Raw genomic sequence first — 21,685 nt, forward strand, 5'->3', positions numbered from 1 at the left:
ATGGCTCAAATTAGATACAGTGTTGAGTAGCTGCAGATTAAACTATTGCAATACACGCCTCAGGCTTTGTAATTCTTCTTATCAGGAAGTATAGAAAATGAGCCAAGGCATCTGTGTAAAATCTGGGACTGCTTTCCTGCCTTATTATTATGCACAATTTCTCCTGCACCCTCTTCCTTTTTCCAGAAAAGTGAGATTGAAACAAGGGCATAGAAGAAGGTTTCATTTGGTCTTCTACCTAGAAAGGCATCCACGCTCACATTGTGAATCTCTTCACAGTTTTTCTAGAAAAGTTTCAGGCATTCAGAGGAATACCTTCAAAACATCCAAGAGCCATCACAAAGCCACTTTACAAATGGTTCCTGCTGGACTGGCATGTTTTCAAAGCAAATGAACGCAAAGTATATCAGACTATAAATGGATTTTTGCTGGTCAATAATATTTTTATTTATTTATTTAGATCATTTATATGGCTGCCCAAACATATGCCTGCAAAAGGAAAAAGAGCAGCTATTTTCTTAATGGCTGATGTTAGTTTTTATTATGTTTTTGCAAGTGGTATATTGTCATCCATCAGCTATAGCACCTTGTGATGTAAGTGTCTGCTACACATTTTTTTGCAATATGGTGCTGATAACGTTTCCGTCATGTTCTTTCAGAGAAGCTACCTTTCTCTGATGAACACGTACCTCTTGAAATCAATTAACACATCCACCTCTTTTTCCCAAGTCAGAATCCTGGCTTTCTGGACTCAGGAGGATGGTATTTTGCACTTTTCCTCACACTCAACCCAAGAATTTTCATTTTTCTTGTACCTGCATAAACACCTCTATAGTGTGGTGCTGCATCTGTTATTTTGTAACAGGGAATAAATTTCCTTACTGATCTAAAAGAGAGACACTGTTTAATAAACTACTGGTTAAGATTAACAGCCCGGAAAATCTACTTTTGACCTGCCTGACTTGCTCTACCAAACTGGGCCATTGGAGTCTATGGGAGTTTCAGATGGAAGTTGCAGCTGCACAAGAATAATTGAGCACCAGCCTCAAAAGCATAAATAAGCTAGGCAGACTCTTTTCATCCAATTTGGATTTTACCCTTGTTTGTTCCTGAAATGCTGTCAGTTATCTTTGTAAAACCATAAGAAAGGCTGAGCGCCAAAGAATTGAGGCCTTTGAACTATGGTGCTGGAGAAGACTCCTGCGAGTCCCTTGGACTGCAAGGCATTCAAACTGGTCAGTCCTAGAGGAAATCAACCCCGACTGCTCTTTAGAAGGCCAGATCCTGAAGTTGAAACTCAAATACTTTGGCCACCTAATGAGAAGGATGGACTCACCAGAGAAGGGCCTAATGCTGGGAAAGATTGAGGGCAATAGAAGAAGGGGACGACAGAGAATGAGATGGCTGGATGGAGTCACTGAAGCAGTAGGTGTGAACTTAAATGGACTCCAGAAGATGGTAGAGGACAGGAAGACCTGGAGGAACGTTGTCCATGGGGTCGTGATGGGTTGGACACGACTTCGCAATTAACAACAACATCTTTGTAAAGGGGAGAGTTAGCGGCATTGATTTATAAGGTGGAAGTTTGTCTTTCAAGGCTATTCTTAATTGTGATTAGGCTTGAGAAAGCCACTATCATCAACATTTGTTGTTATTACCCAAGGAGCCCTTTTCATTATCAGTTATAGTCATTAAAAAAAAATCAAAGCACATTAAAATAGTTTCATTTACACTTCTGATTGTTTGTCTGCATCTATTGCATTTTTGCCAAATTTTTGTTCATTTAAGAATATGGATTTTTTTAAAAACAGAATTTGAAGGCTGTAGACTTGAATCAGTCAGAAGCACAGGCCCAATCCTTGAAGAAGGAAGCAAATCTATTTCAACTTTGGAATGGCTACTCCAAAATCTAGAGTTCTTGAATACTCCTACTTAAATAGATTTTCAGCTGTGCACAACATTTAAGGAAAACTAAACTGAATTCAGTGCAGGGATCTTTACTCATAAACTAAACCAGACAACCAACATCAATGGTGGATTTTGTTGAGGTCTCTTTAAAACCAAGGAGATTTAAAAAATGAAGCACTGGTAGTTCCAAACAGAGAAGAGTTGAGTTCTCTTGTTGCACATAAGCTATACATATGCTAAATGCTTGACATGATTCAAAAAGGTGAAAAGTAGAAAACATATTTTAATATGTATAATATGCTAATAACATCAAGGAAGTCCATCTATTGTGGTATGACAAATTATCCAGAAAAATAAAATCTGATATAAAATGAAACTGTCTGCCTGAATCACATATATGTGCAAAGTCACTATATACTGGTGTTCACAATATGCAATTTTTCCATCTTCCCTGTAAATAGTTCAACTCAGTATGGATTTCTGAAAATGTTGGCTTAACAAAAGTAAGTCATCAATTTCAGATGTGATTACATAGAGGTGGATAGGGAGAATTAACTGTTTGCTTAAAATGGCATGAACAAGATTTGTTCATTTATATAAATAGATTTTTCTAGGGAAGGATCAATGTAGTCTTGCAATTCTTTGCAATTAATTCTTGATTAATCATTCAGGGCCAGTTGAAATTAAATTCATCCACTGGAAATAGATAATTGGCCTTTGAATGGCCATAAAACTCTGTATTTTAGGGGGGGGGGGAAATCCAACACACAGGTGTGTGTACATATGCATGTGTGCACATACACACATACACTATGTGCATGAAAAAAATAACTTCTTGGTGACATTCCCCTATTAAAATGAACATACTTGCTATTTCTCATCACTGGAAGCTTCCCACTTAGCCCCATGTTCTGATATATTTAACAGGTAGTTTTGGAGAAAGGCTATGACCTTCAACTTTGATATAAAATGCACTATAGTACCTCATATTTTCTGAATATGAATGCATAAGAAGTCACACCAAGCTGCTGTCTCTTTCAGGGACACTAAAGAAACTGACTCTCTAAAATATAGTAATATAAATTTGTGTACATAATGAATTCTCTATAAGCCAAATCTCTTGAGGGTACCTGGTAGAATGAAACCATTTCAGAAAGGCTAAATGATAAATGGCTCTGCCTCCTTGATGACCCCTCTGAGCAACATATAATAATTATTAGATGACCTCTATAATGAATCTTGTTAATTTGCTGTATACCAAAATAAAACCCAAGGAGTTTTCAATTCTTTTCTGTGGCCAAGCCCAAGATCTTTCACTTGGAAGGAAAAAGCCTGTAACATAGACTTAAAATGAGTCCCCAGTCAGAGTTTGGAATAAAAAAAAAACATGCTGAAGCTATTAGAGACTTTTTAGAGAAGCTTTTAGAGACAGAAGCAAGTCTCAGAAGTTTCATTAGTCTTAAGTGGCAAACCACAAAAATCGTGAGAACTTAAACTATCTTTGCATTTTACAGAAGTGTGCAAAGTTTGTCATTTCCCTTCTTTTCTTCTCTAGACACATTCATCACAACTACACTATGATTCAGGGTATCCATGGAGAGAGGGGGTCAAAACCATCAAAATGGCAGCTTTGATTGCAGCTGCCATTTTGATTTTTTGACACCTGGCCCCTTTCTTCCATCCTGGATATTCCTACCATGATTTCACCTCAGTGGAACCACATTATGCTCAATCACTCACTTGATAACTATACTATTATTATGTCTTTTTCCTTCTTTTTTAACCTAGAATTCTCCAATGCCCCCAAGAATCTGAGCACTGTAATGTTTTGCATTTAACAAATCTTTCCTCTGCTAAGTCCTCTAGGATTAGCCAAGGGGCTGCTTTGCACTGGTGACTTAAACAAATAAATTAACAAATAGCAGCCTAATAGTTACCCAAGTGCTTGAAAACACGGTCAACAATTTGTTTTCTGATAGGGCCATGAAAAACATGATATTCCACAGCTATCTTGCAACCTTTTTGATTTGGAGTTGTGACTGGGGAAACAAATACTAGTAAAATATCACCACAAATTGATAATTCCATCCTAGTACACAATTATTAAGTATATGCTCCATTCTTCAATGGAGAATCGGCTCTCTCAAGACACAAAGACATATAGTCATCCACATACATCAATATAATGGCATACAAATGAACTAATAGTTATGAAGTCAGAGGTAGGAAGTTACATACTGAGCCCTTATGTATTACCTTCCAGAAACCCTTACAATGCAACACTGTATGGTGCTCTACTTAGGCATCTTTTAAATTTGTCCATCTGCTCTTGTAATTAGAAAACAGAGAAGAAGAGGAGAAAAACATCTTCAGACTGAAGAATCCTTCTAAGCAGATGAAAAGAATATTCATAAAGGATTCAGAAATGGGGATAATAACAAGTTCTAGGTCACACTTTGAAAGGAACACATCTCAATGATACTGTAGAATATTTCCAATTCTTCAGTTCAGAGGAAGTCTTAGTAAAGGACCTATATACTGATTGTACCCACAGTGGCATGAATTATATGCCTTTTCTAAAATCATTTTCTCTCCCCCTCCCCCCAAGACCACTTGGCTGGTTGTTGGGTTTTTTTTTTTGTGCAAATAGCCCTGAGTGGCACTTTGTGATGTGCGTATAAATACTGCTGCGTCTTTATCTACCATCATCTATGTTTAAACACTTTAAAAAAAACCTCTTACTCTTCAATATTTAAAGATCATGTACCATTTGTATGAGTTTGCAATAAAGTTGGGTACATATTCTGGTCACAGATTGGCCAGAGGTAATGAGCACTTTTTTGGGAATGACTTATAGCATCTCCATAGCATCACCCAGCCAGCACTGAAGAAATATAAAGCTTGTCTTTATTACTAGTATGTGGCAGAACAATGGGTGAGTGACTCTAGAACAGTGGTTCTCAACCTTTCTAATGCCGCGACCCCATAATACAGTTCCCCATGTTGTGGTGACCCCCAACCACTTATACATCACCGGGTGCCAGGGGCGTGGCCAAAGAAAAGGGGAAAAAATGGCAGACAGCCTTGTCTGGCGACCCCCGTGAAATGGTCGTTCGACCCCAAATGGGGTCCCGACCCACAGGTTGAGAACCACTGCTTTAGAAGATGCTATAGGTTGAGAGTGCAGAAGTGACTTCAGAGGAACTAAATGTAAGATGAAGTCAACCATAAAATATCAACAACAGTCCAGCTTTCACTTATACAGCTGCAGTCACAGAGTCCTTCTGCCTTGGATCTTGGTACCTGCATTGGTACTGATCAGGAGTGCTTTGTCTGTGTCCTATTCTGCCCACCTCATTATAAGGTGGAGCTCTGTGGCCTTGTGGTGGGGATGGTGGTACATCTTGGCGGAGAGGTCCTTTGTGCTGAATTACTGGCTGTGGTGGGAAATATGGTGAATACCATAACTCTGTTGCTCTTGGGCCATCTGGTGGATGAAGGTAGCTCCCTTTGGAGGGGTGAATTGCAGGTTGGCTTGCAGGAGGGTAGTGAAGATCTCTTTCTTTGTGTGCTATCCGTAGCCCTGTTAAATATTCCATTGGTTCTACAGATCCATGCCTAGAAAGAAAAATAGAAAGGGGGTGAGAAGCTGTCAGTAAAAAGTCTTGCATCGCCTTCATCTAAAATGCAGCAATTGTTTTGGGCAAGAAATGTCACTTCCACTAATTAACAAAAGTCCCACAGAATAAAAACTAAAGCTCTGGACTGGTAAAACACAAAGGAAGCCAGTGGAAAAGTCCAGCCTCCACATATTATAGTTTCTTCATCAATACGTTTGAGCTATTCACCTTATTTGCAAAACTGTACTGAAAGCACTTTCTTCTTTTGTAAGAAAGTAAAGTCTAAAACATATGAAGAACAGCTGCAGGACTTGGGTTTGCCTAGTCTAAAGAAAAGAAGAAACAGGGGCGACATGTTAGCAGTATTCCAGTAGTTGAGGGGCTGCAACAAAGAAGAGGGGGTCACATTATTCACCAAAACACCAGAGGGCAGGACAAGAAACAATGGTTGAAAACTGGAATTGAGGAGAAACTTCCTAACAGTGAGGACAATTAACTAGTGGAACAGCTTGCCTCCAGAAATCATGGGCGCTCCCTCACTGGAAGTTTTTAAGAAGAGGCTGGATAGTTACTTGTCTGAGATGGTATAGGTTCTCCTGCTTGAGCAGGAGGCTGGACTAGAAGGACTCCATGGTCCCTTCCAGTCTCTACTCTACTCTACTCTACTCTACTCTATTTAATAAAGCATGTTTGTGTCTAGTCTAGCCTGAAGATATACTGATGAATTTGGTCTATATCTCAGCAAACCATAACACTCATGTACAATTCACATGTCAAAGCTGATTTGCCCATGTTCTCACATCAAAAATGCTAGTCATAAAACTCTTGAAGACCCGCAATTAGAAAGCCTGACAGTCCCATAAAAATATTAAAGATATGAGGATATAGTATCTGTGTTTAGGGAGCCAGCTACCATTAACATTTTTCTTTCAGTGTGTGCAGCACCATATAACCTGTGGGCATATGTATGATCTTGTATATGCTTCTCAAGTCACTTGCATTAATTTATATTTGACAAGATTTGGATCATTAGAAAACTCACACCATGGACTGCCAGGGGATGGCTGATGATGGGGTCATTCTAAAGGTTTTCTGTCCCAATTTTGGATTAACATTAAAGAGGTATTCTCTCTCTAAAGCCAGGACAAATGATATGTGGAATAAAGAAGTGTTGTTTGTAGATGTCAACTCCAACAAGATGAAAGTTTGACTGTTAGGAACTGTTCTCTGAAGAGTGAAATGCTTTTTTAAGTTACAGAAAGAACTCTGGCTGTCTTTGAATAGACTTGCTGACTGCAACATTGAAAAACCAAAAGAGTTCATGTCTGAGTGCTAGTTTTGTCAGATCCGACATGTCATATTTTCCACCATTTCATGAACCTAGACAGTGTTTCAAATGTTGTATTCTTCTGCTAAATTTGTGCAATTCATGTAATTTGCGCAATTACGTTTCATGCATTTGATCCAGCTTGCCAAAGAAAAAAGTGAAGCACTGGAGAATAGCCAGGGAGAGCTTCTCCTAGGAGCAGAGCTGCTTAGAAAGCATAAGACAGATCCACCCTAAGCAATAGTGGGAATATAATACTTACAGATTTTTTTTTTCTAAAAGAGGCAAGGGCACTATAATGGGTAGGCAAAGAGAGTATGAAATAGACGGATGGACAAACGGAAAGACAGATAATCACCTAAATTAGCTATGGGATGAAGGTGTCTTCCCTTACATTATAAACTATAGACAAAGGATTTTAGACTTCCCAGAGAGACAACAATTGTCCCAAATCACCATCTCTTCCATGCCTAAAAGGAGACCAACATTTGGGTCTTCCCATTCCTAGTGCAGTACTTTAACCAATGCATCATACTGTCTTTCATATATATGCGTGTGCACGTGCACACATGCACACATACACACAACCAAAATTTCATGTTTCTTCCTAAACTAGGAAGGAAGGGAGTTTGAATTTAGTTACTTATGTTAAGTAATTTGTGGTCTTTTACTTGATACTTGATGCATTGTTAGAGTTCCATCTGGAGAGGAAAAAAACCCCTATTAGTTCATATCATCTAGAGCTTTGAAAGCTACATAGTCATTCAAAGGAGAGCTCTACTTCTCCTTTCTAGAAAAGTGGCAGAAATATTGAATCTCTGTTGGCAGTTCAGGATTAGCTTAAAATGGTTCTTTGATCTGGCCTTCTTGCTAGATGTGCAGGTGGAATGCATATTTCCTTTCGGGAGGGGGGTGTTTGCTTTGCCAGCCACAGCCATCTTGGTAAAGATGGACCTTATCAGTCATGTCTTCGCTAACTCCAGCTTAGATTACTGTCACATGAAATGCGCTCCCCAAGGGAGCAGGCTTGTCATCCATGTCTTTTCAATGCTAGGCTGGCAATCTTATCTCGATGTTTCTATGGTGCTATTGTCCCTATGATGTTGGCTGCTTGCATTATATTGGAGCAGAATCTTTTTAATGACTTTTCTGTACTATTTATTTATTATACAAATTTTTTATTTTTAAATTACTTCAGTAACATTATGATATGCTCAGAAAATTCAGCAGATGCTAGCAATCTTAACTCAGCAGTATGATTCACCAGTCAATCAATGCAATCAGAAATTACTCAGAAACTGCAATTAGTCCAAAGGTTGCTGCTGTGAACTAGGCATTTTGGCAAACTATGGGGACATAGCACATCCAAATTTAGAGCAGAGAGACCTAATCTTGACCAACAAACAAGTCAATAAATAAGCAAGCTGTTGGCTAACTCACAACTTTATTCAGGGTGATAAAGGAAAGAAAGAAAGAGCATATGCACAGAACCCTAGATAGTCTTTGAGTTAAACCAAGGATAGGCGACCTCGGCTCTTTTATGACTTATGGACTTCAACTCCCAGAATTCCTGAGTCAGCATAGGTCGCCTACCCCTGACTTAAACCATTTGTTTAATGACCATTTGAAGTTAGAATGGCACTGAAAAAAGTGATTTATGACCATTTTTCACACTTTTCATACTTACAACCACTGCAACATTTCCACAGACATATGGACACTTGGCAACTGGCTCATATTTATGAAGACTGTGCGTTTCCCAGGGTCATGTGAAAACCTTTGGTAACCTTCTGACAAGCAAAATCAGTGGGGAAGCCAGATTCACTTTACAGCTGTGTTACTAACTTAACAACTGCAGTGATTTACTTAACAACTATGGCAAGAAAGGTCGTAAAATGGAACAAAATTTACTTAACAAAATGGAACAAAATTTGCTTAACAACAAGAACTACCTGTAGTCCCTTCATGGTCTAATGCTACTTTCAATCGTAAAGAAAGTATCCCAAATTGGGGATAGAAAGAGAATTAACTGTCTTGAAATGTGGTTGCGTAGTGCAGGTGGCAGCAGTAGCTCCCACAACACATGTTGGCTTGTAGTCCATTCACCATCTCTGAGGGTGGCTTCAGACCTTCAGCACTTGGTCTGGAGTCTCTCACAGCAAACAGAGAGGGCCTGTCTTTTATAATGTTCTGTTTTTAAAGTGAAGAATCTCTGGGGAGAACAGGAGCCCTGAAAGTCCAAGGCCTGGAATTTTTCCTCTCTCTCTTTCCACTTTAAACAGGAAACATTTGCACTAAGCAATTCCAGTGGGAGAACGCAGGTTCATTTCAAGGCAGATAATGTTTGCCCGTTGCTTGTGTTTGGTGATTTATCCTATGGGCTTAAATGAGTCCGGCAGGAAGAAAAAAAACACACATTATGTTTCATGTCATGTAAAACAATGCTTGGTGAGTCTGGAGCACAGCACAGACACGAATCACTAGACAAATAAGATGAGGGTCAGAAATGTGCAATTTCAGATAAGAGTCGAATGATCAGCAATTTGCTGCTTCTTTTTTAAAGTTATTATTTTGGCATGCCAGAACATGGCATTTAAAAGTGCTGAGCAACAAAAGTAGGTTATCATGGTTTTAACTTAGACTGGTTAGTGCAGGAAGCTGGAGGAATTTCATATACTCTGGAGTCTTAGCAGGTAAGGAAGATTATGAGATCTTGTAACTATATGAATGAAGCATTAAATATTGCCTCATTTTTTTGGGGGGGGGGGATGGAATTACCTAAGTAATAAAATAGTTTGAAACAAGGTGGAATATCCCCAGGATCAACTTTGTGCTCCTTTTTTTTTTTTTTGAAGGGCTTGATCTAAATTGTATTGAGAATCTGAATATCCAGAATGATCAGCCTGAAACAGTAAATGTGGCAATGTAGCTAATTTGAGGAAAATAGGGTTCTCTTAATTTTGTTGGAATGACAAGGTTGTTAGCATTTTCTTTGTTTTGCTTTCCTTTTTTCCTTTTTTCTTTTTGTAGAAGATGATGACTTTAGGGGAATTTTAGCTTATCTAAAAACATAGAGATAGTTTGTAGAACAAGACAAAAATAAAACAGAAATACACATAATGGCCCTAATTGAAGTCTTATGACTAATCCAGAGAAGAAATGGAAAACATCAATCTACAGTTTGTTGTGTTAAGAAGGTGATTTACAAAAGTTACTTTGATGGACTGTTTTGAGTGCAGACTATGGAAAAAGGGAAAATGGATTTTAATTAGGGTGTTTTTGAAATAAACATGCAGAGTGTTATTTCTCTTACTCTTGGGGAGAGATGAAGCACTATTCAGGATATTAACCTTATTCTATCCTCCCTAACTCTTATATATATATTTGTACTAATTAGAAGATTAATTTTTAAAAGGTTGTTAGAAGAAATAATGAAAATTATTGCGAGAGTCCTAAAGATTCTGAAATCTTATCAAGGCAGCCCCCAACAGACACAATTATGCTAAATTATATGTTTATATTGAAATACAATTCCTTTTTGTGTAAAATTGTGAATATAGAATCTAAGCTGCTGTTTCCAAAAATGTTACAAAATCACGTTGATGCTGAAATGGGCTTCTATTCACGTATGCAGTCTGTAGTTGTCATTTGTCTTCAAGTTGTGCTTTTTTTTTCTTATTGATGGTGGACAGTAGTGTGGAAGCATTGAGGAAAGTGCACATGATAATATCAAGACATGGCAAAAGAAGGGATGTCACCTTAGCATGGAAACCAGAGCAAAGGCTGTGAGAGATTGAGATTTCTTTTTATTACATTTTATTTTTATTTGCATTTAATTTTTCTGATAAAGGAAAATAAGGAGAGAGACTGATAAAGGTGTATAGCTATAGAGATATAAACATATTTTATGTTTATACTCACCTTCACTCAACTTTACACAATGCCTTACTTGTTGCTATTTTTCCTAGAAAAACAATAATCCACATACAGACTGAGAATTCACTTATGTGTGTGTCTTAGTTTCCCCTTTCCAAACATAAGGAAAAACAATACTGCTTTTTCACTTTGCAAAAATGGCTCTCTCCAAGGAGGTCCTAATGAATTTTATTCTTGGCTCTTATTGTTTTTGTTGACTCCTGCAGGCCCCAGAGTTCAGAAGCTCGGTTCATGCCTGCACAGTGACCCATGCTTTGGAGGGTACACAAGTCTTTCAGATCAACAGGGAAGCAGAAAGTCAGTGATCCATGGGATTCATCCAAAATGTCTGCTGCACCTCCAGCCACTCAGAAAACATGTGAGGAACATTCCCCATAAGGGAAAGAACGAGAAAAAAACCCCTATCCTTAGGAATTCCAACAGATCACAGGAGAGTTAAGAGTATGGGAAATTTAATAACCCTAAAGAGCAAATGGAAAACTAATGTAGTCTTCAGCTTATATCATTTTGTCAATTAGATCAGCTGCTTATATCACCTAGCAATGCAGAAGTAATACAATGATAGTGGTAGATGAAGTTCTTGAAACTGAGCAACTATTGCAAGAGTGTAAAGACAAAGATACTCTGTTAGTGGCTCAGGCTCCTGGAATTTCCCTTGCTTCTAGTGGATAAGACATATGATTTTTTTGTACATGCAACAAGGACATGCAACAGAAATTACACAGATATATGATCTCCTGAAGTACTAGAAAAATAGACAAAAAGAAATGAATGTGAGTATAGTCTTATGTCTTTAAGTTTTGGGCTCTTTCTTCTAGGTACATATGTTTAGACCTTCCATTCCCTTCCATGAATAGAAGGGAACTATCCAGTGGTGGGATTCAGCCAGTTTGCACCACTTCGGCAGAACCGGTAGCTAATTTTTTGTTGCCCAGGCCCAGAATGGACTTCTGAAAGTGGCATCCACACAGAGAACCAGTTGTTCACATATGTGAATCCCACCACTGGAACGATCTGAATAGAGAGACCCTCTATCTGGGGAAACTCTGCATGTGCTAAGGATCATGGTTTTCTAAGTCCTCATTTATGTGGAGAAGCTCAACTGATACAGGAAATTTTCCACTGAAAATAACTCGAGTTTCTACAGTTGGAGGAACACAAGAGGAGGCCAGGCTAATCAACTCATCCTGCCTTTGTTTAAAGAATAGCTCTGGCTTTCTCCCATTTCTTGTCTCTTTTCAGCCTCTTGCTTTTATTATATGTTTGTGCGCATATTCACACAACACACACATACATACACATCCCTTTTGTTCACTTTAAACAACACATTTTCTTACACATACTCAACCCCAAGAGGAGAGCAGGGGTAGAGTGTCCCTCCTCATCTCCTTGAATGCCTCTTTCCAGCTACTTGCTTTCATTATCTGTGCCTCCTGCTTATTTGCTCACTTTTAACAGCATCTTCCTCTAATAATGTATTCTTATCAAAGGTAAATACGAAGAACAGGGAAACAGTAAAGAAATGTCTTTTTCTTCTTTCAGGTTAATATGTCACCAACTAAAAAAGTGTGCCCATTCAAATTTTCAGAAAATTAGTCTTGTTCAAGTTCTTGAAAATAAAGAGGAAAACAAAACAAAACAAATGGACTTTGCATGGTACTGGATATGAGCAATAGGAATATCAAACCAGTCTTCCAGAAAATGCATCTTAACTGTATCTTCTCAAACAATACATTTCAAATGCTTAAAAGTCATTAAAAAGCAATCGAGTTAAAATGATAAGGTATGATTTTAAGCTACAGAATTCAAAAATAATGTTTTGCTTGTTTTGCTTTTTATATATTCATTACTGTACTAAAACCAAGTGACCCTTGAACTGGGTCACTTCCCCAAAGGTTCAAGATCAGAACTAGCAAGAGCATATAAAACAGAATCACTAGAAAAGTGACAAGGACACCTAGAACTATTTCTACCTGAACATTCAGGTTTATGAGTTAAAAAATAATGTAAGTTATTCCCAATTTGCTACTGGTATAGTCTAGCAGAAAAAGTTGGGGAGGCTTAGTTCAAAGCCATATCATGGAGTCATGGTGTGGATTGCATTACTCCCTTATGCTCAGGCCTCCATTTTTAAAAGGGGAAATCTGAGGTAATCTTATCAAAGATTATGAACACTTTGTAAACTACAGATGCTCCAGAAATAATGATGTTCATAGTTCAGTTAAGCCCTATTTCATCATTTGTTTTTAGTAAACCAAAAAGAAAATAGACCTCTGACCAGGCGCAACATTTCAGGTGTTTTAATCTGACTGAGATGCTTTCCATTTTTTTTTTATCACTGAAGTGAGATGTGATCTAGAATTTCTGATGCAATATTGAAATCTTTAATTCCATAGTCACATTGTTCAGAATTCTTTTATTCACCTAAAATGTTTACTCTTGATATAAATATGTGCTATCTCGCAGCTTCTGATCTAATGTCAAAACTATTTCAAATCATAGAATCAGGCCCACAGTATTTATTTATTTTACCTGAGATAATAGTTGCCAGTGGTGCAGAACTTGACTCTCAGTGAAGACTGAATCATACAAGGCCTTGCCCATAGCCCAGAAACAGATTTACACCCTTAATGAGAACCAGACTGCAGAGAACTCCTGTGCAAAACTCTGCCAGTGCTGATTCCAATACTGGAATCAACACTGATCTTCATTATATACTTTGCAAAAGTGCTACATAAGAGGCATATGCTAAGGACATGAGGGAACAATTCCAATCTTACTCTTTGGGGGCCTTAAGAAGTAAAGAAATGTTGGGGGCGGGAGGCAGATCTTACACTGCCAGAAATCTTCCATAAGATCTTAATCTTCCATAAACAACTTGCAGGTGTCTGGATATAAATAAGTGTTTTCAAAGAGAATTCTGCCGTTATCATTTTGATGAGGAGGAATGTATTCAATGACTTTATCCTGTTGTTCCAACAAGTTTAGTTCTTCTCTATTACAAGTAGCCAAACAGCAGCATAATACAAAGTCAAGAAATGGTTTCTTCCAAAACTCAAGCCCAAAGGATCTTAGACAAACTATTGCACAAATCTCTGATGTCCTCAGTGCTTACTATATTTACTCAATAAGTTCAGAGTGTAGAGAAAAGTCCTTTTGTGGGACAGTGAATAACCAGTAGTAATGGCAATAGCAATAGCAGTCAGACTCCATATTGCTTTACAGTATTCTCTGAGCAGTTTACAATGTCAGCATATTGCCCCAAACAATCTGGGTCCTCATTTTATTGATCTCGTAAAGATGGAAGGCTGAGTCAGCCTTGAACTGGTCTGGATCGAACTCCAGATTGTGAGCAGAGTTAGCCTGCAAAACTGCATTTTAACCACTGTACCACCAGGGCTCTTTCTGATCATTTGTAAGGCTTCTGATCATTTGTTAGTAAGGAACCAAGTTGCGAATTTGAAAGAAGGATCTTCCAACACAAGTTGTGGTCAGGAAATTGGACCTGCATATAGGAACATTTCTATATGTGTAAAGTTTACTAGCTTAGAAACAAGGGTGTGTGTTTGTGCATATGTGCACAACTGTACTTATCTAGTGGCAAACCTATTGGCTACAGTTTATTGAAATCAATTTGGAAATCTTCAGAATAGGCTGGCTTCTTCTCAAATGTCCTTGGTTTTAGTAATTTTAAAATAACATTTAGAGAAGAGGGTCATGCTTTTCACATTTAGAAACATCAGGGTCCCAAACTTCTAAAGGAAAACATAGATGCTAAAAGGAAACACATTCTGCTTGTTACGGCTGATGTCCATGAAAGACTCTTGCACCTCATGGTACAAAGCAGATGTTTAGTAACTGCCATCCTATCCTTTCACATGCCACACACAGACTATTTATGAGTTGCTCTTGTTAAAGGTGCTGTCTCCTCCTATTCTTTATCAACAACGTGTGGCTACAAAAAATCAGATAATGTAAACTCTTTCCATCCTGGCCTCTCCTGCAGCACATGCCATGCACTAGGGGCTATTTGGAATTCCTCACGTGTCAGATTTCCAGTTACCAGACCTCACATGCAGCACTGCTTCTAAGCAGGATTAGCAGGCTACTAGGCAACATTATATATTACAGGGTTCTGATTTCTTTAGGCTTTACAGAAGAGATCATTTGGTGACTTAAGATGCTGAGTGGAGAACAAATCTAACTAAATAAAAGGCTTCACACACCACTTTTCTTTGTATCAATCTAAAAAAAAAACAACTACACAAGTTCCTTCACTATGCCGGTAGCATAATTTGGATAAGAACATGTTTAAAGAAAATTGAAGAAGATAAGTTGGACTAGCTTATCTTCTCCTTTATGCTACTACAGTTAGGTCCAATTCCATTCACAATCCAGACATTAGAAAGTAAAAAAGTGGAGGAGAAATGGGGGTTGCTGCTCTGATTCAAACTATTTTCCTGTCTAACCCACAGAAATACAATGAATGATGCTGGCAATACTGCTTCAACTGAACTCTTGGTTGATGTCTGATTACAAGCCTTGAAATGCGAAGCTGAACCTCTACTAACAACTTGTGATATGAACAGCTGTCAAACAAAATAACTCAGCCTGATTGCTTTAAGTAGTGAAATTATTCAATTAGAAAAGTCAGTGGTAGCAAACTTCAGTACACAGTCGGATTATTTTCTGCGCAGAAGAGAGAAGGCTTCCCATTATTTTTTATGCTTATTTTTTTCAGTAATGTCTTTGTTGCCATGTCTAGTTTAGGAGGCTTGTTTTCCAACTTTCTCTCTTCCTATTTTCCCCACAACAACAACAGAGTTGTTGGCAAACTCAGAGTTGGGCTGAGAGAAATTGACTGGCCCAAAGTCCCCCATGCCTACGGCAGGACTAGAACTTATAATATTCCTGGTTTCTATCAGTTGCTTTAACCACTAGACCAGGCATGTTAAACTGCCACCCCACGGGCCGGATGCGTCATGCCGAAACCGCGGCCACCCATTGCTGGTAATGGAGAAAAAGTTGCGATACATCACGTGACGTCACGTGACATCGCAAGTTTGACATGCCTGCACTAGACCAAACTGGCTCTGTTGCAAGTTTTTTAATTTACTTGTGGAAAATGTGAGATGTTTCAAAAATAAAAAAATAAGGGAAAGAAAAATTATTACAAGTATAAGAGGATTTGTCACTGTACTGTACAGAGTACTGTATAGATGAAATGTAAATGAAATGTAAAAAATAACATTGAACTGGGTTGTCGAATGAACATAGAACATAGAACCAGTTAAGAACTCCAAAAACAAAATGAGCAGAAAATATGCTGTAATGCTCTCCATGTATCTTTGGAATTATATCCCATTGAACAAAGTGTGTTTTGCTTCAAAAATATTAGTTTGGATGCAAATTAATCAATGCACTAAAAATACAATAAATACTTGAATGAATGAAGCTCAGAGCATTCAAAGTAGAAACGTCTTTTCTTTAAGTCTAACAACTCCTCCCTTGCTTAATCTGGACACTTTCGAGCTGGCCATGATAATAAGCCGTTAGGTGGCTATTAAGTACATTGAAAATAAAAAACAAATTACATGAATGGTCCAATAGATTTTGGAATAAGCTACAAGAGAAAGTGACTATTGTCTGTCCAGCTGTTCTGTATATACTGACAATCTTGGGCAATGCCGGCCTCCTTTCCAAGATTCCGCTTCCGAATTAAATAACTTATTGAAAAACATGCTGCTATTTTGTGACCTTTTCAAAAGTGAAAGGAGCTAAAGCTTAATGTAATGACTAGCTACTTAAATTAACAACATATGTTTTACTATATGCTGTACATTGTTTAATACAACATAATACCATGATCATCATTAACCTCTTGGCATCAGGAATTCTCTTTTCCAGGCCAAGAAATCCTGTCTTTTGTATCGCAATCCTTTTGACCAGGCTTAGAATGCGGGTTCCTTCTTTCTGTCCTTTGTTCCTCAAACTGGTATGAGTGAGATCTTTATGTTAACAGAAAGCATTTAGCCCTGTGGAGAGAGAGCTTTGCATTTTACTGAATTAACCTTTCAGATCAAGCTAGAGGTGGCGTATTACAGAATTCCTAGGTGAAGGAAACACAATTTCCACCTTGGAACAGCCAAAACCTTAAGGACCAGACCAAAGCAGCAATCCTATCCCAATAGATAGTTGGCTTCAAAGATGGACAAAATGCTTGATATGATTGAGGAGAGGCAACCAATTCTCAGTAGCAGGAAACTGAAATAAGGTCTGGTATGTCATATTTAGTTCTAGGCAGCAGTTAGCTGCAGTCAGTGACAAGCTGTTAGAATTTGGGTATCCTAGTTTACTTATTTCCCCAGCTGTGATCCCACGCTATTTTTCTTCATGGAAAAAGAAATTTGCATGATCCTAATGAAAACTAAATATAATAAGTAAATATATAAATGGAAAAAGGTACAGACCTAGAAAAAACAAACTGGAGTCCAGCTTGCATCAGATATGTGATTAATGTTAATGAGGCACCTGATATCAGAAAATAAGAACAGGTCTGAAGGTGAGCTTGTTAGTAACTGGCAAGATTAAGCCTTGTTAGTGCATTTAAACTAATCTTTTCTGATACTCTCTAATGAAAATATCCTTCTCTAATATGCATTGAGAAAGTGATATTGGCTATAAGGGAAAGGGGTGGATTGCAGATGAGTAACATATTTAAAACTGCTCCTTTTGCTAGTGCTTTCTCTACAGTGCAGAAATTATAACACAGTCTGTAAAACAAGTCCACATATGAAAAAACACATTTTAATCAATTCCTATTTTGTACATGAAAAATCAGCTGCACTGTTAAAAGAATTTTCCGCAAACAATAGAAGCCATCAGCATATCTCCTTAAGTTGTAACAAGTGTTACAGAAGATTCTAACTATTCAAATTTTGGATATTACTATTTTTATTCACATACAGCCTGATTTTTAGAAACTGGATAAAATATTATAAAAGGTTATTAATACATTACTGAACATTTTAAAATTATCTTTTATCTTAATTAGAGCACTCATTGGTGTTTCCCCATCACTGCTCATCTGCCCTATCATTCTGTAATTATATAAAAAGTTTCAATGAACTTAGAAGAGTTAGAGTTACTCAGAAGAGATACTTTCCTCAATTTTTAGCCTTTTATTTCAAAATATAGTAATTCAAGCATATTTGCTAAAGCGTATTTATTTTTTTCATACCTAAAGCTCAAAACGAAGTTCACCATCTTTGTTTAAAATATTTTTGTCATTTCTTTTATTAGATATTGCAATGTATATGCTCACCTATGGTTTTTTTTTTAATATAACAGAAATAATGCATCATTATTTCTATTTCCTCTACTTTACATACTATTTATATGTTGGGTTATATAAAAGTAGCCAGTAAGGTGTTTTGGGAAGTAACAATTTGATTTTATTGTAGTTTTCCCAATTTTGGAATGCTCCTTCAGTACAGTCTAGTCATCCACATTCTCCAAATTCAAGAAAAAGAAGTTCCAGTGAACATTTGTAGCAAATGCTGTAGGAAACAGCCATCAACCATCACACCTTTGGCAACTTGCTTTGGCCCTACTTGAACCAAGATTCTCTTCAAAAAGAAAAAAATTCATAGCTTGAATAAGTGACAAGCTTTTTTCTTTCTCTCTTTCTTTCTTCCTTCCTTCCTTTCTTTCTTTCTTTCTTTCTTTCTTTCTTTCTTTCTCTTTCATCATCATCATCATCATCATCATCATTATTATTATTATTAATCATTGCACAGTCAGCCAGATGTTCAGATTGGATTTGGCATTTTTGTCTACCTATCAAGTCCTTACCAAGGACCTGGGATAGGCAAATATGCATGTTTGAATTAATGGTATTACAGATATTGTAATGGATGGAAGCTGTTCCTAGTAAGGCCGCCTTTCGCAATTGACTGATGGCGAATTTGTCAATGCCAATGGTGTCCAAGTGGTGCTCCAGTTGTTTTGGGATTGCACTCAAGTGACCTATTACTATTGCTATTATTATTATTATTATTATTATTCATCGCACAGTAAGCCAGATGTTCAGACTGGGTTTATTATTGTCTATTATCGAGTCCTTACCAAGGACCTGGGATAGGCAGATGTGAATGTTTGATGGTGTTACAGATATGTCGCAGGAGGGAAGCTGTTCCCAGTAAAGCTGCGTTTTGTAATTGACGGATGGCAATTTGTCAATGCCAATGTTGCTCAAGTGGTGCTCCAGTTGTTTTGGAATTGCATTTATTACTATTGGTACTACCCTTGCTTCCCTTTGCCACAGTCGTTCTATTTCTATTTGTAGGTCTTTGTATTTGGTTATCTTCTCCAGTTCTTTTTCTTCTATTCTGCTGTCTCCAGGCACTACCATGTCTCCAGGCACTACCATATCCAAACTTTTTAGTCTTTCTTATCAACAGTTGTTAAGTCTGGGGTGTTATGTGGCAGGTGCCTGTCTGTTTGAATTCTAAAGTACCAGACCAATTTAACATTTTCATTTTCTATGACTTTCTCTATTTTATGATCCTACCAGTTCTTGCTTGCAGGCAAATGATATTTCTTGCAGTTCTATCAATGCACCATTGTTGCTACTTTGTCATACTGCTGTTTGTAGTCAGTCTGTGTGATCTTCTTGCAGCAGCTTACTAGGTGGTCCACTGTTTCTTCAGCTTCTTTGCATAGGCAGCACTTACTGTCTGTTGCTGTCTTCTCAATTCTAGCTTTGTATGCATTTGTCCTTAAGGCTTGGTCTTGTGCAGCCAGAATTAGTCCCTCGGTCTCTTTCTTCAATTTTCCTGCTCTTAGCCATTGCCAGGTTATTATCTGCTTTCACAGCTATTTTTTAATATATTGGCCATGTAGTGCTTTATCTTCCCACGCCTCCATTCTGTTCTTCATTTGGTCTTTCTTGTAGGCCAGTTTGATCTCTCCAATAGTCAGTAAATCTTCCTGATATATTAACTGCAGTGCATCTTCATCAATGTCCTTCAGATATTCTTCCAAGGCCATTTTTTCTTCTTCAACCATCTGATGTACTTGCAATATTCCACACCCACCTATTTGGCTTGGTAGATAGAGTCTGTCAATGTCACTGTGTGAATGAAGGGCATGATTCATTATCATTATTTTTCTGGTCTTCCTATCCATTGCTTTTAGTTCTGCTTGAGTCCAGTCCACTATTCCAGCTGTGTATCTAATGACTGGAATTGCCCAGGTGTCGATTACCTTGATGGTATTTCCTAAATTGAGTTTGGACTTTAAGATCCTTTTCACTCTCTTGATGTATTCACCTCTAATCTTTTTCTTGACTTCAACGTGCTTGATGTTGTCAGCTTGAAGGATACCCAAGTATTTGTAGTAATCATCCTCATCCAGACTCTTAATATTATTTTCGTGGGGCATCTTTATTCCTTCAGTTTTCACTATTTTTCCTTGTTTGATAGTAAGTGTGGCACATTTGTCCAAGCCAAACTCCATTGCAATATCTTGGCTATATATACAGACAGTATTGAGCAGCGATTCTATTTCAGATGGTGTTTTTCCATACAGCTTCAGATTGTCCATGTAAAGAAGGTGGGATAGTCTGGCAGATGTTTTTGATGTTTGATAGCCATGGCCTGAGTTATTCAGTACTGTTGACAGAGGAAACAGTGCAATGACAAATAGTAGTGGTGACAAATAGTAGTGGTGATTATTTCAAGGAGAATATTTCAATTTCCGTGAAATATTTCTTTGTTGATATTAACCTCTCCTAGTCTCTCACCATTGACCTGCAACTGTGTCTGAGAGTCTGGAAAAGGTTAATATGAAGAGAGGAATATTTTAAGGCAATTCACTATCACCACTATTATTTGTTGTCATTATTATTATTATTAAAAATAATAATAATCTCATCAGATAATATTCAGATAGTATATTGGAAATCAGGATGGTGTTAACAATGACAAACAACAACTATCAATGGTACATGATTGGTATATTTAGGTTCTCCTTGGTCACCAGTATTCATCTTTGCATTAAACAGAGAATACAACTGGATGTTTCCTGCTTACCTACATCTATCAAAGAATTAACTTCAGACTGCTGCATAATTGGAATATAAATGCAACCTCACCAAGCGAACATAAGAAAATTTGAGTATTTAGGGAACCTCATAATCCTCTTCTAAATATTGCTGGGCAACAATATGATCTGATATTGTCTGATCTTGTATGTATTTTTACAGGCAACCATGCATTAAAGAGCAGCTCCCTGTGGGTTGGTCTTCCTGTCAGGTTGCAGATATCCACAGACATCCTCTCTCTCTTCCTTTCCACTCTTTCTTTGAATAAGTTTAATCGCATTTCTCACCACCTGACTTTGACTCTTCCTTCCTCTTTCCTCTTTGGCGAGAAGCTTCTATCCTATCTCTGAATTTTGCATTGTACCCATGATGACTGTAAAAGGTTAGGAAATTAAGGGGATGGGCACAACCATTCAAGGGAAAGTACATTTAAACAATATATTAATATATTAATTGATGAGGTAGTGATATACTACTTTTAGTGATGTACATGTAGTTGTTCACTGGATGCTTAAGATATAATCCATTTTATTTCAAGAGGATGGTGCTGGCCCCTCCCACAGGAATCTTTGTTAGCTGATTTAGGTCATTTTTGACATGGGGATGGAAATTTTGTCCTTAGCAAAAGATCTTGGAATGATAAAATACATGTGCTTCTTAGTATGTTTTGAATGCTAAACCCATCAAAAGCACAAGAAGTACTAATCCTAATTAGTGGGAATTCTAATAAAAGAATTTCATGTCACACTCTTGATGTGCAGTTTTTAATTACAATTCTTCATTCTTTTT

At 37.6% G+C, this 21,685-nt stretch overlaps 1 protein-coding gene across 2 annotated transcripts in view; it reads right to left on the bottom strand.

Moving 5' to 3' along the window:
- Positions 1 to 4,947: 4,947 nt before the first annotated feature.
- PARD3B (par-3 family cell polarity regulator beta) overlaps positions 4,948 to 21,685 on the bottom strand; it is a 461,004-nt gene continuing 444,266 nt past the window's right edge. For both annotated transcript variants that reach the window (XM_039341567.1, XM_039341566.1), the window contains exon 21: positions 4,948 to 5,526. In XM_039341567.1, coding sequence (XP_039197501.1) covers positions 5,166 to 5,526 — 361 coding nt within the window. In that variant the 3' untranslated portion in view covers positions 4,948 to 5,165. The remainder of the gene's footprint in view (positions 5,527 to 21,685) is intronic.

This window comes from Crotalus tigris, unplaced genomic scaffold, assembly GCF_016545835.1.
Source record: "Crotalus tigris isolate CLP2741 ecotype Arizona unplaced genomic scaffold, ASM1654583v1 scf7180000017767.837487, whole genome shotgun sequence".
Taxonomy (NCBI): domain Eukaryota; kingdom Metazoa; phylum Chordata; class Lepidosauria; order Squamata; family Viperidae; genus Crotalus; species Crotalus tigris.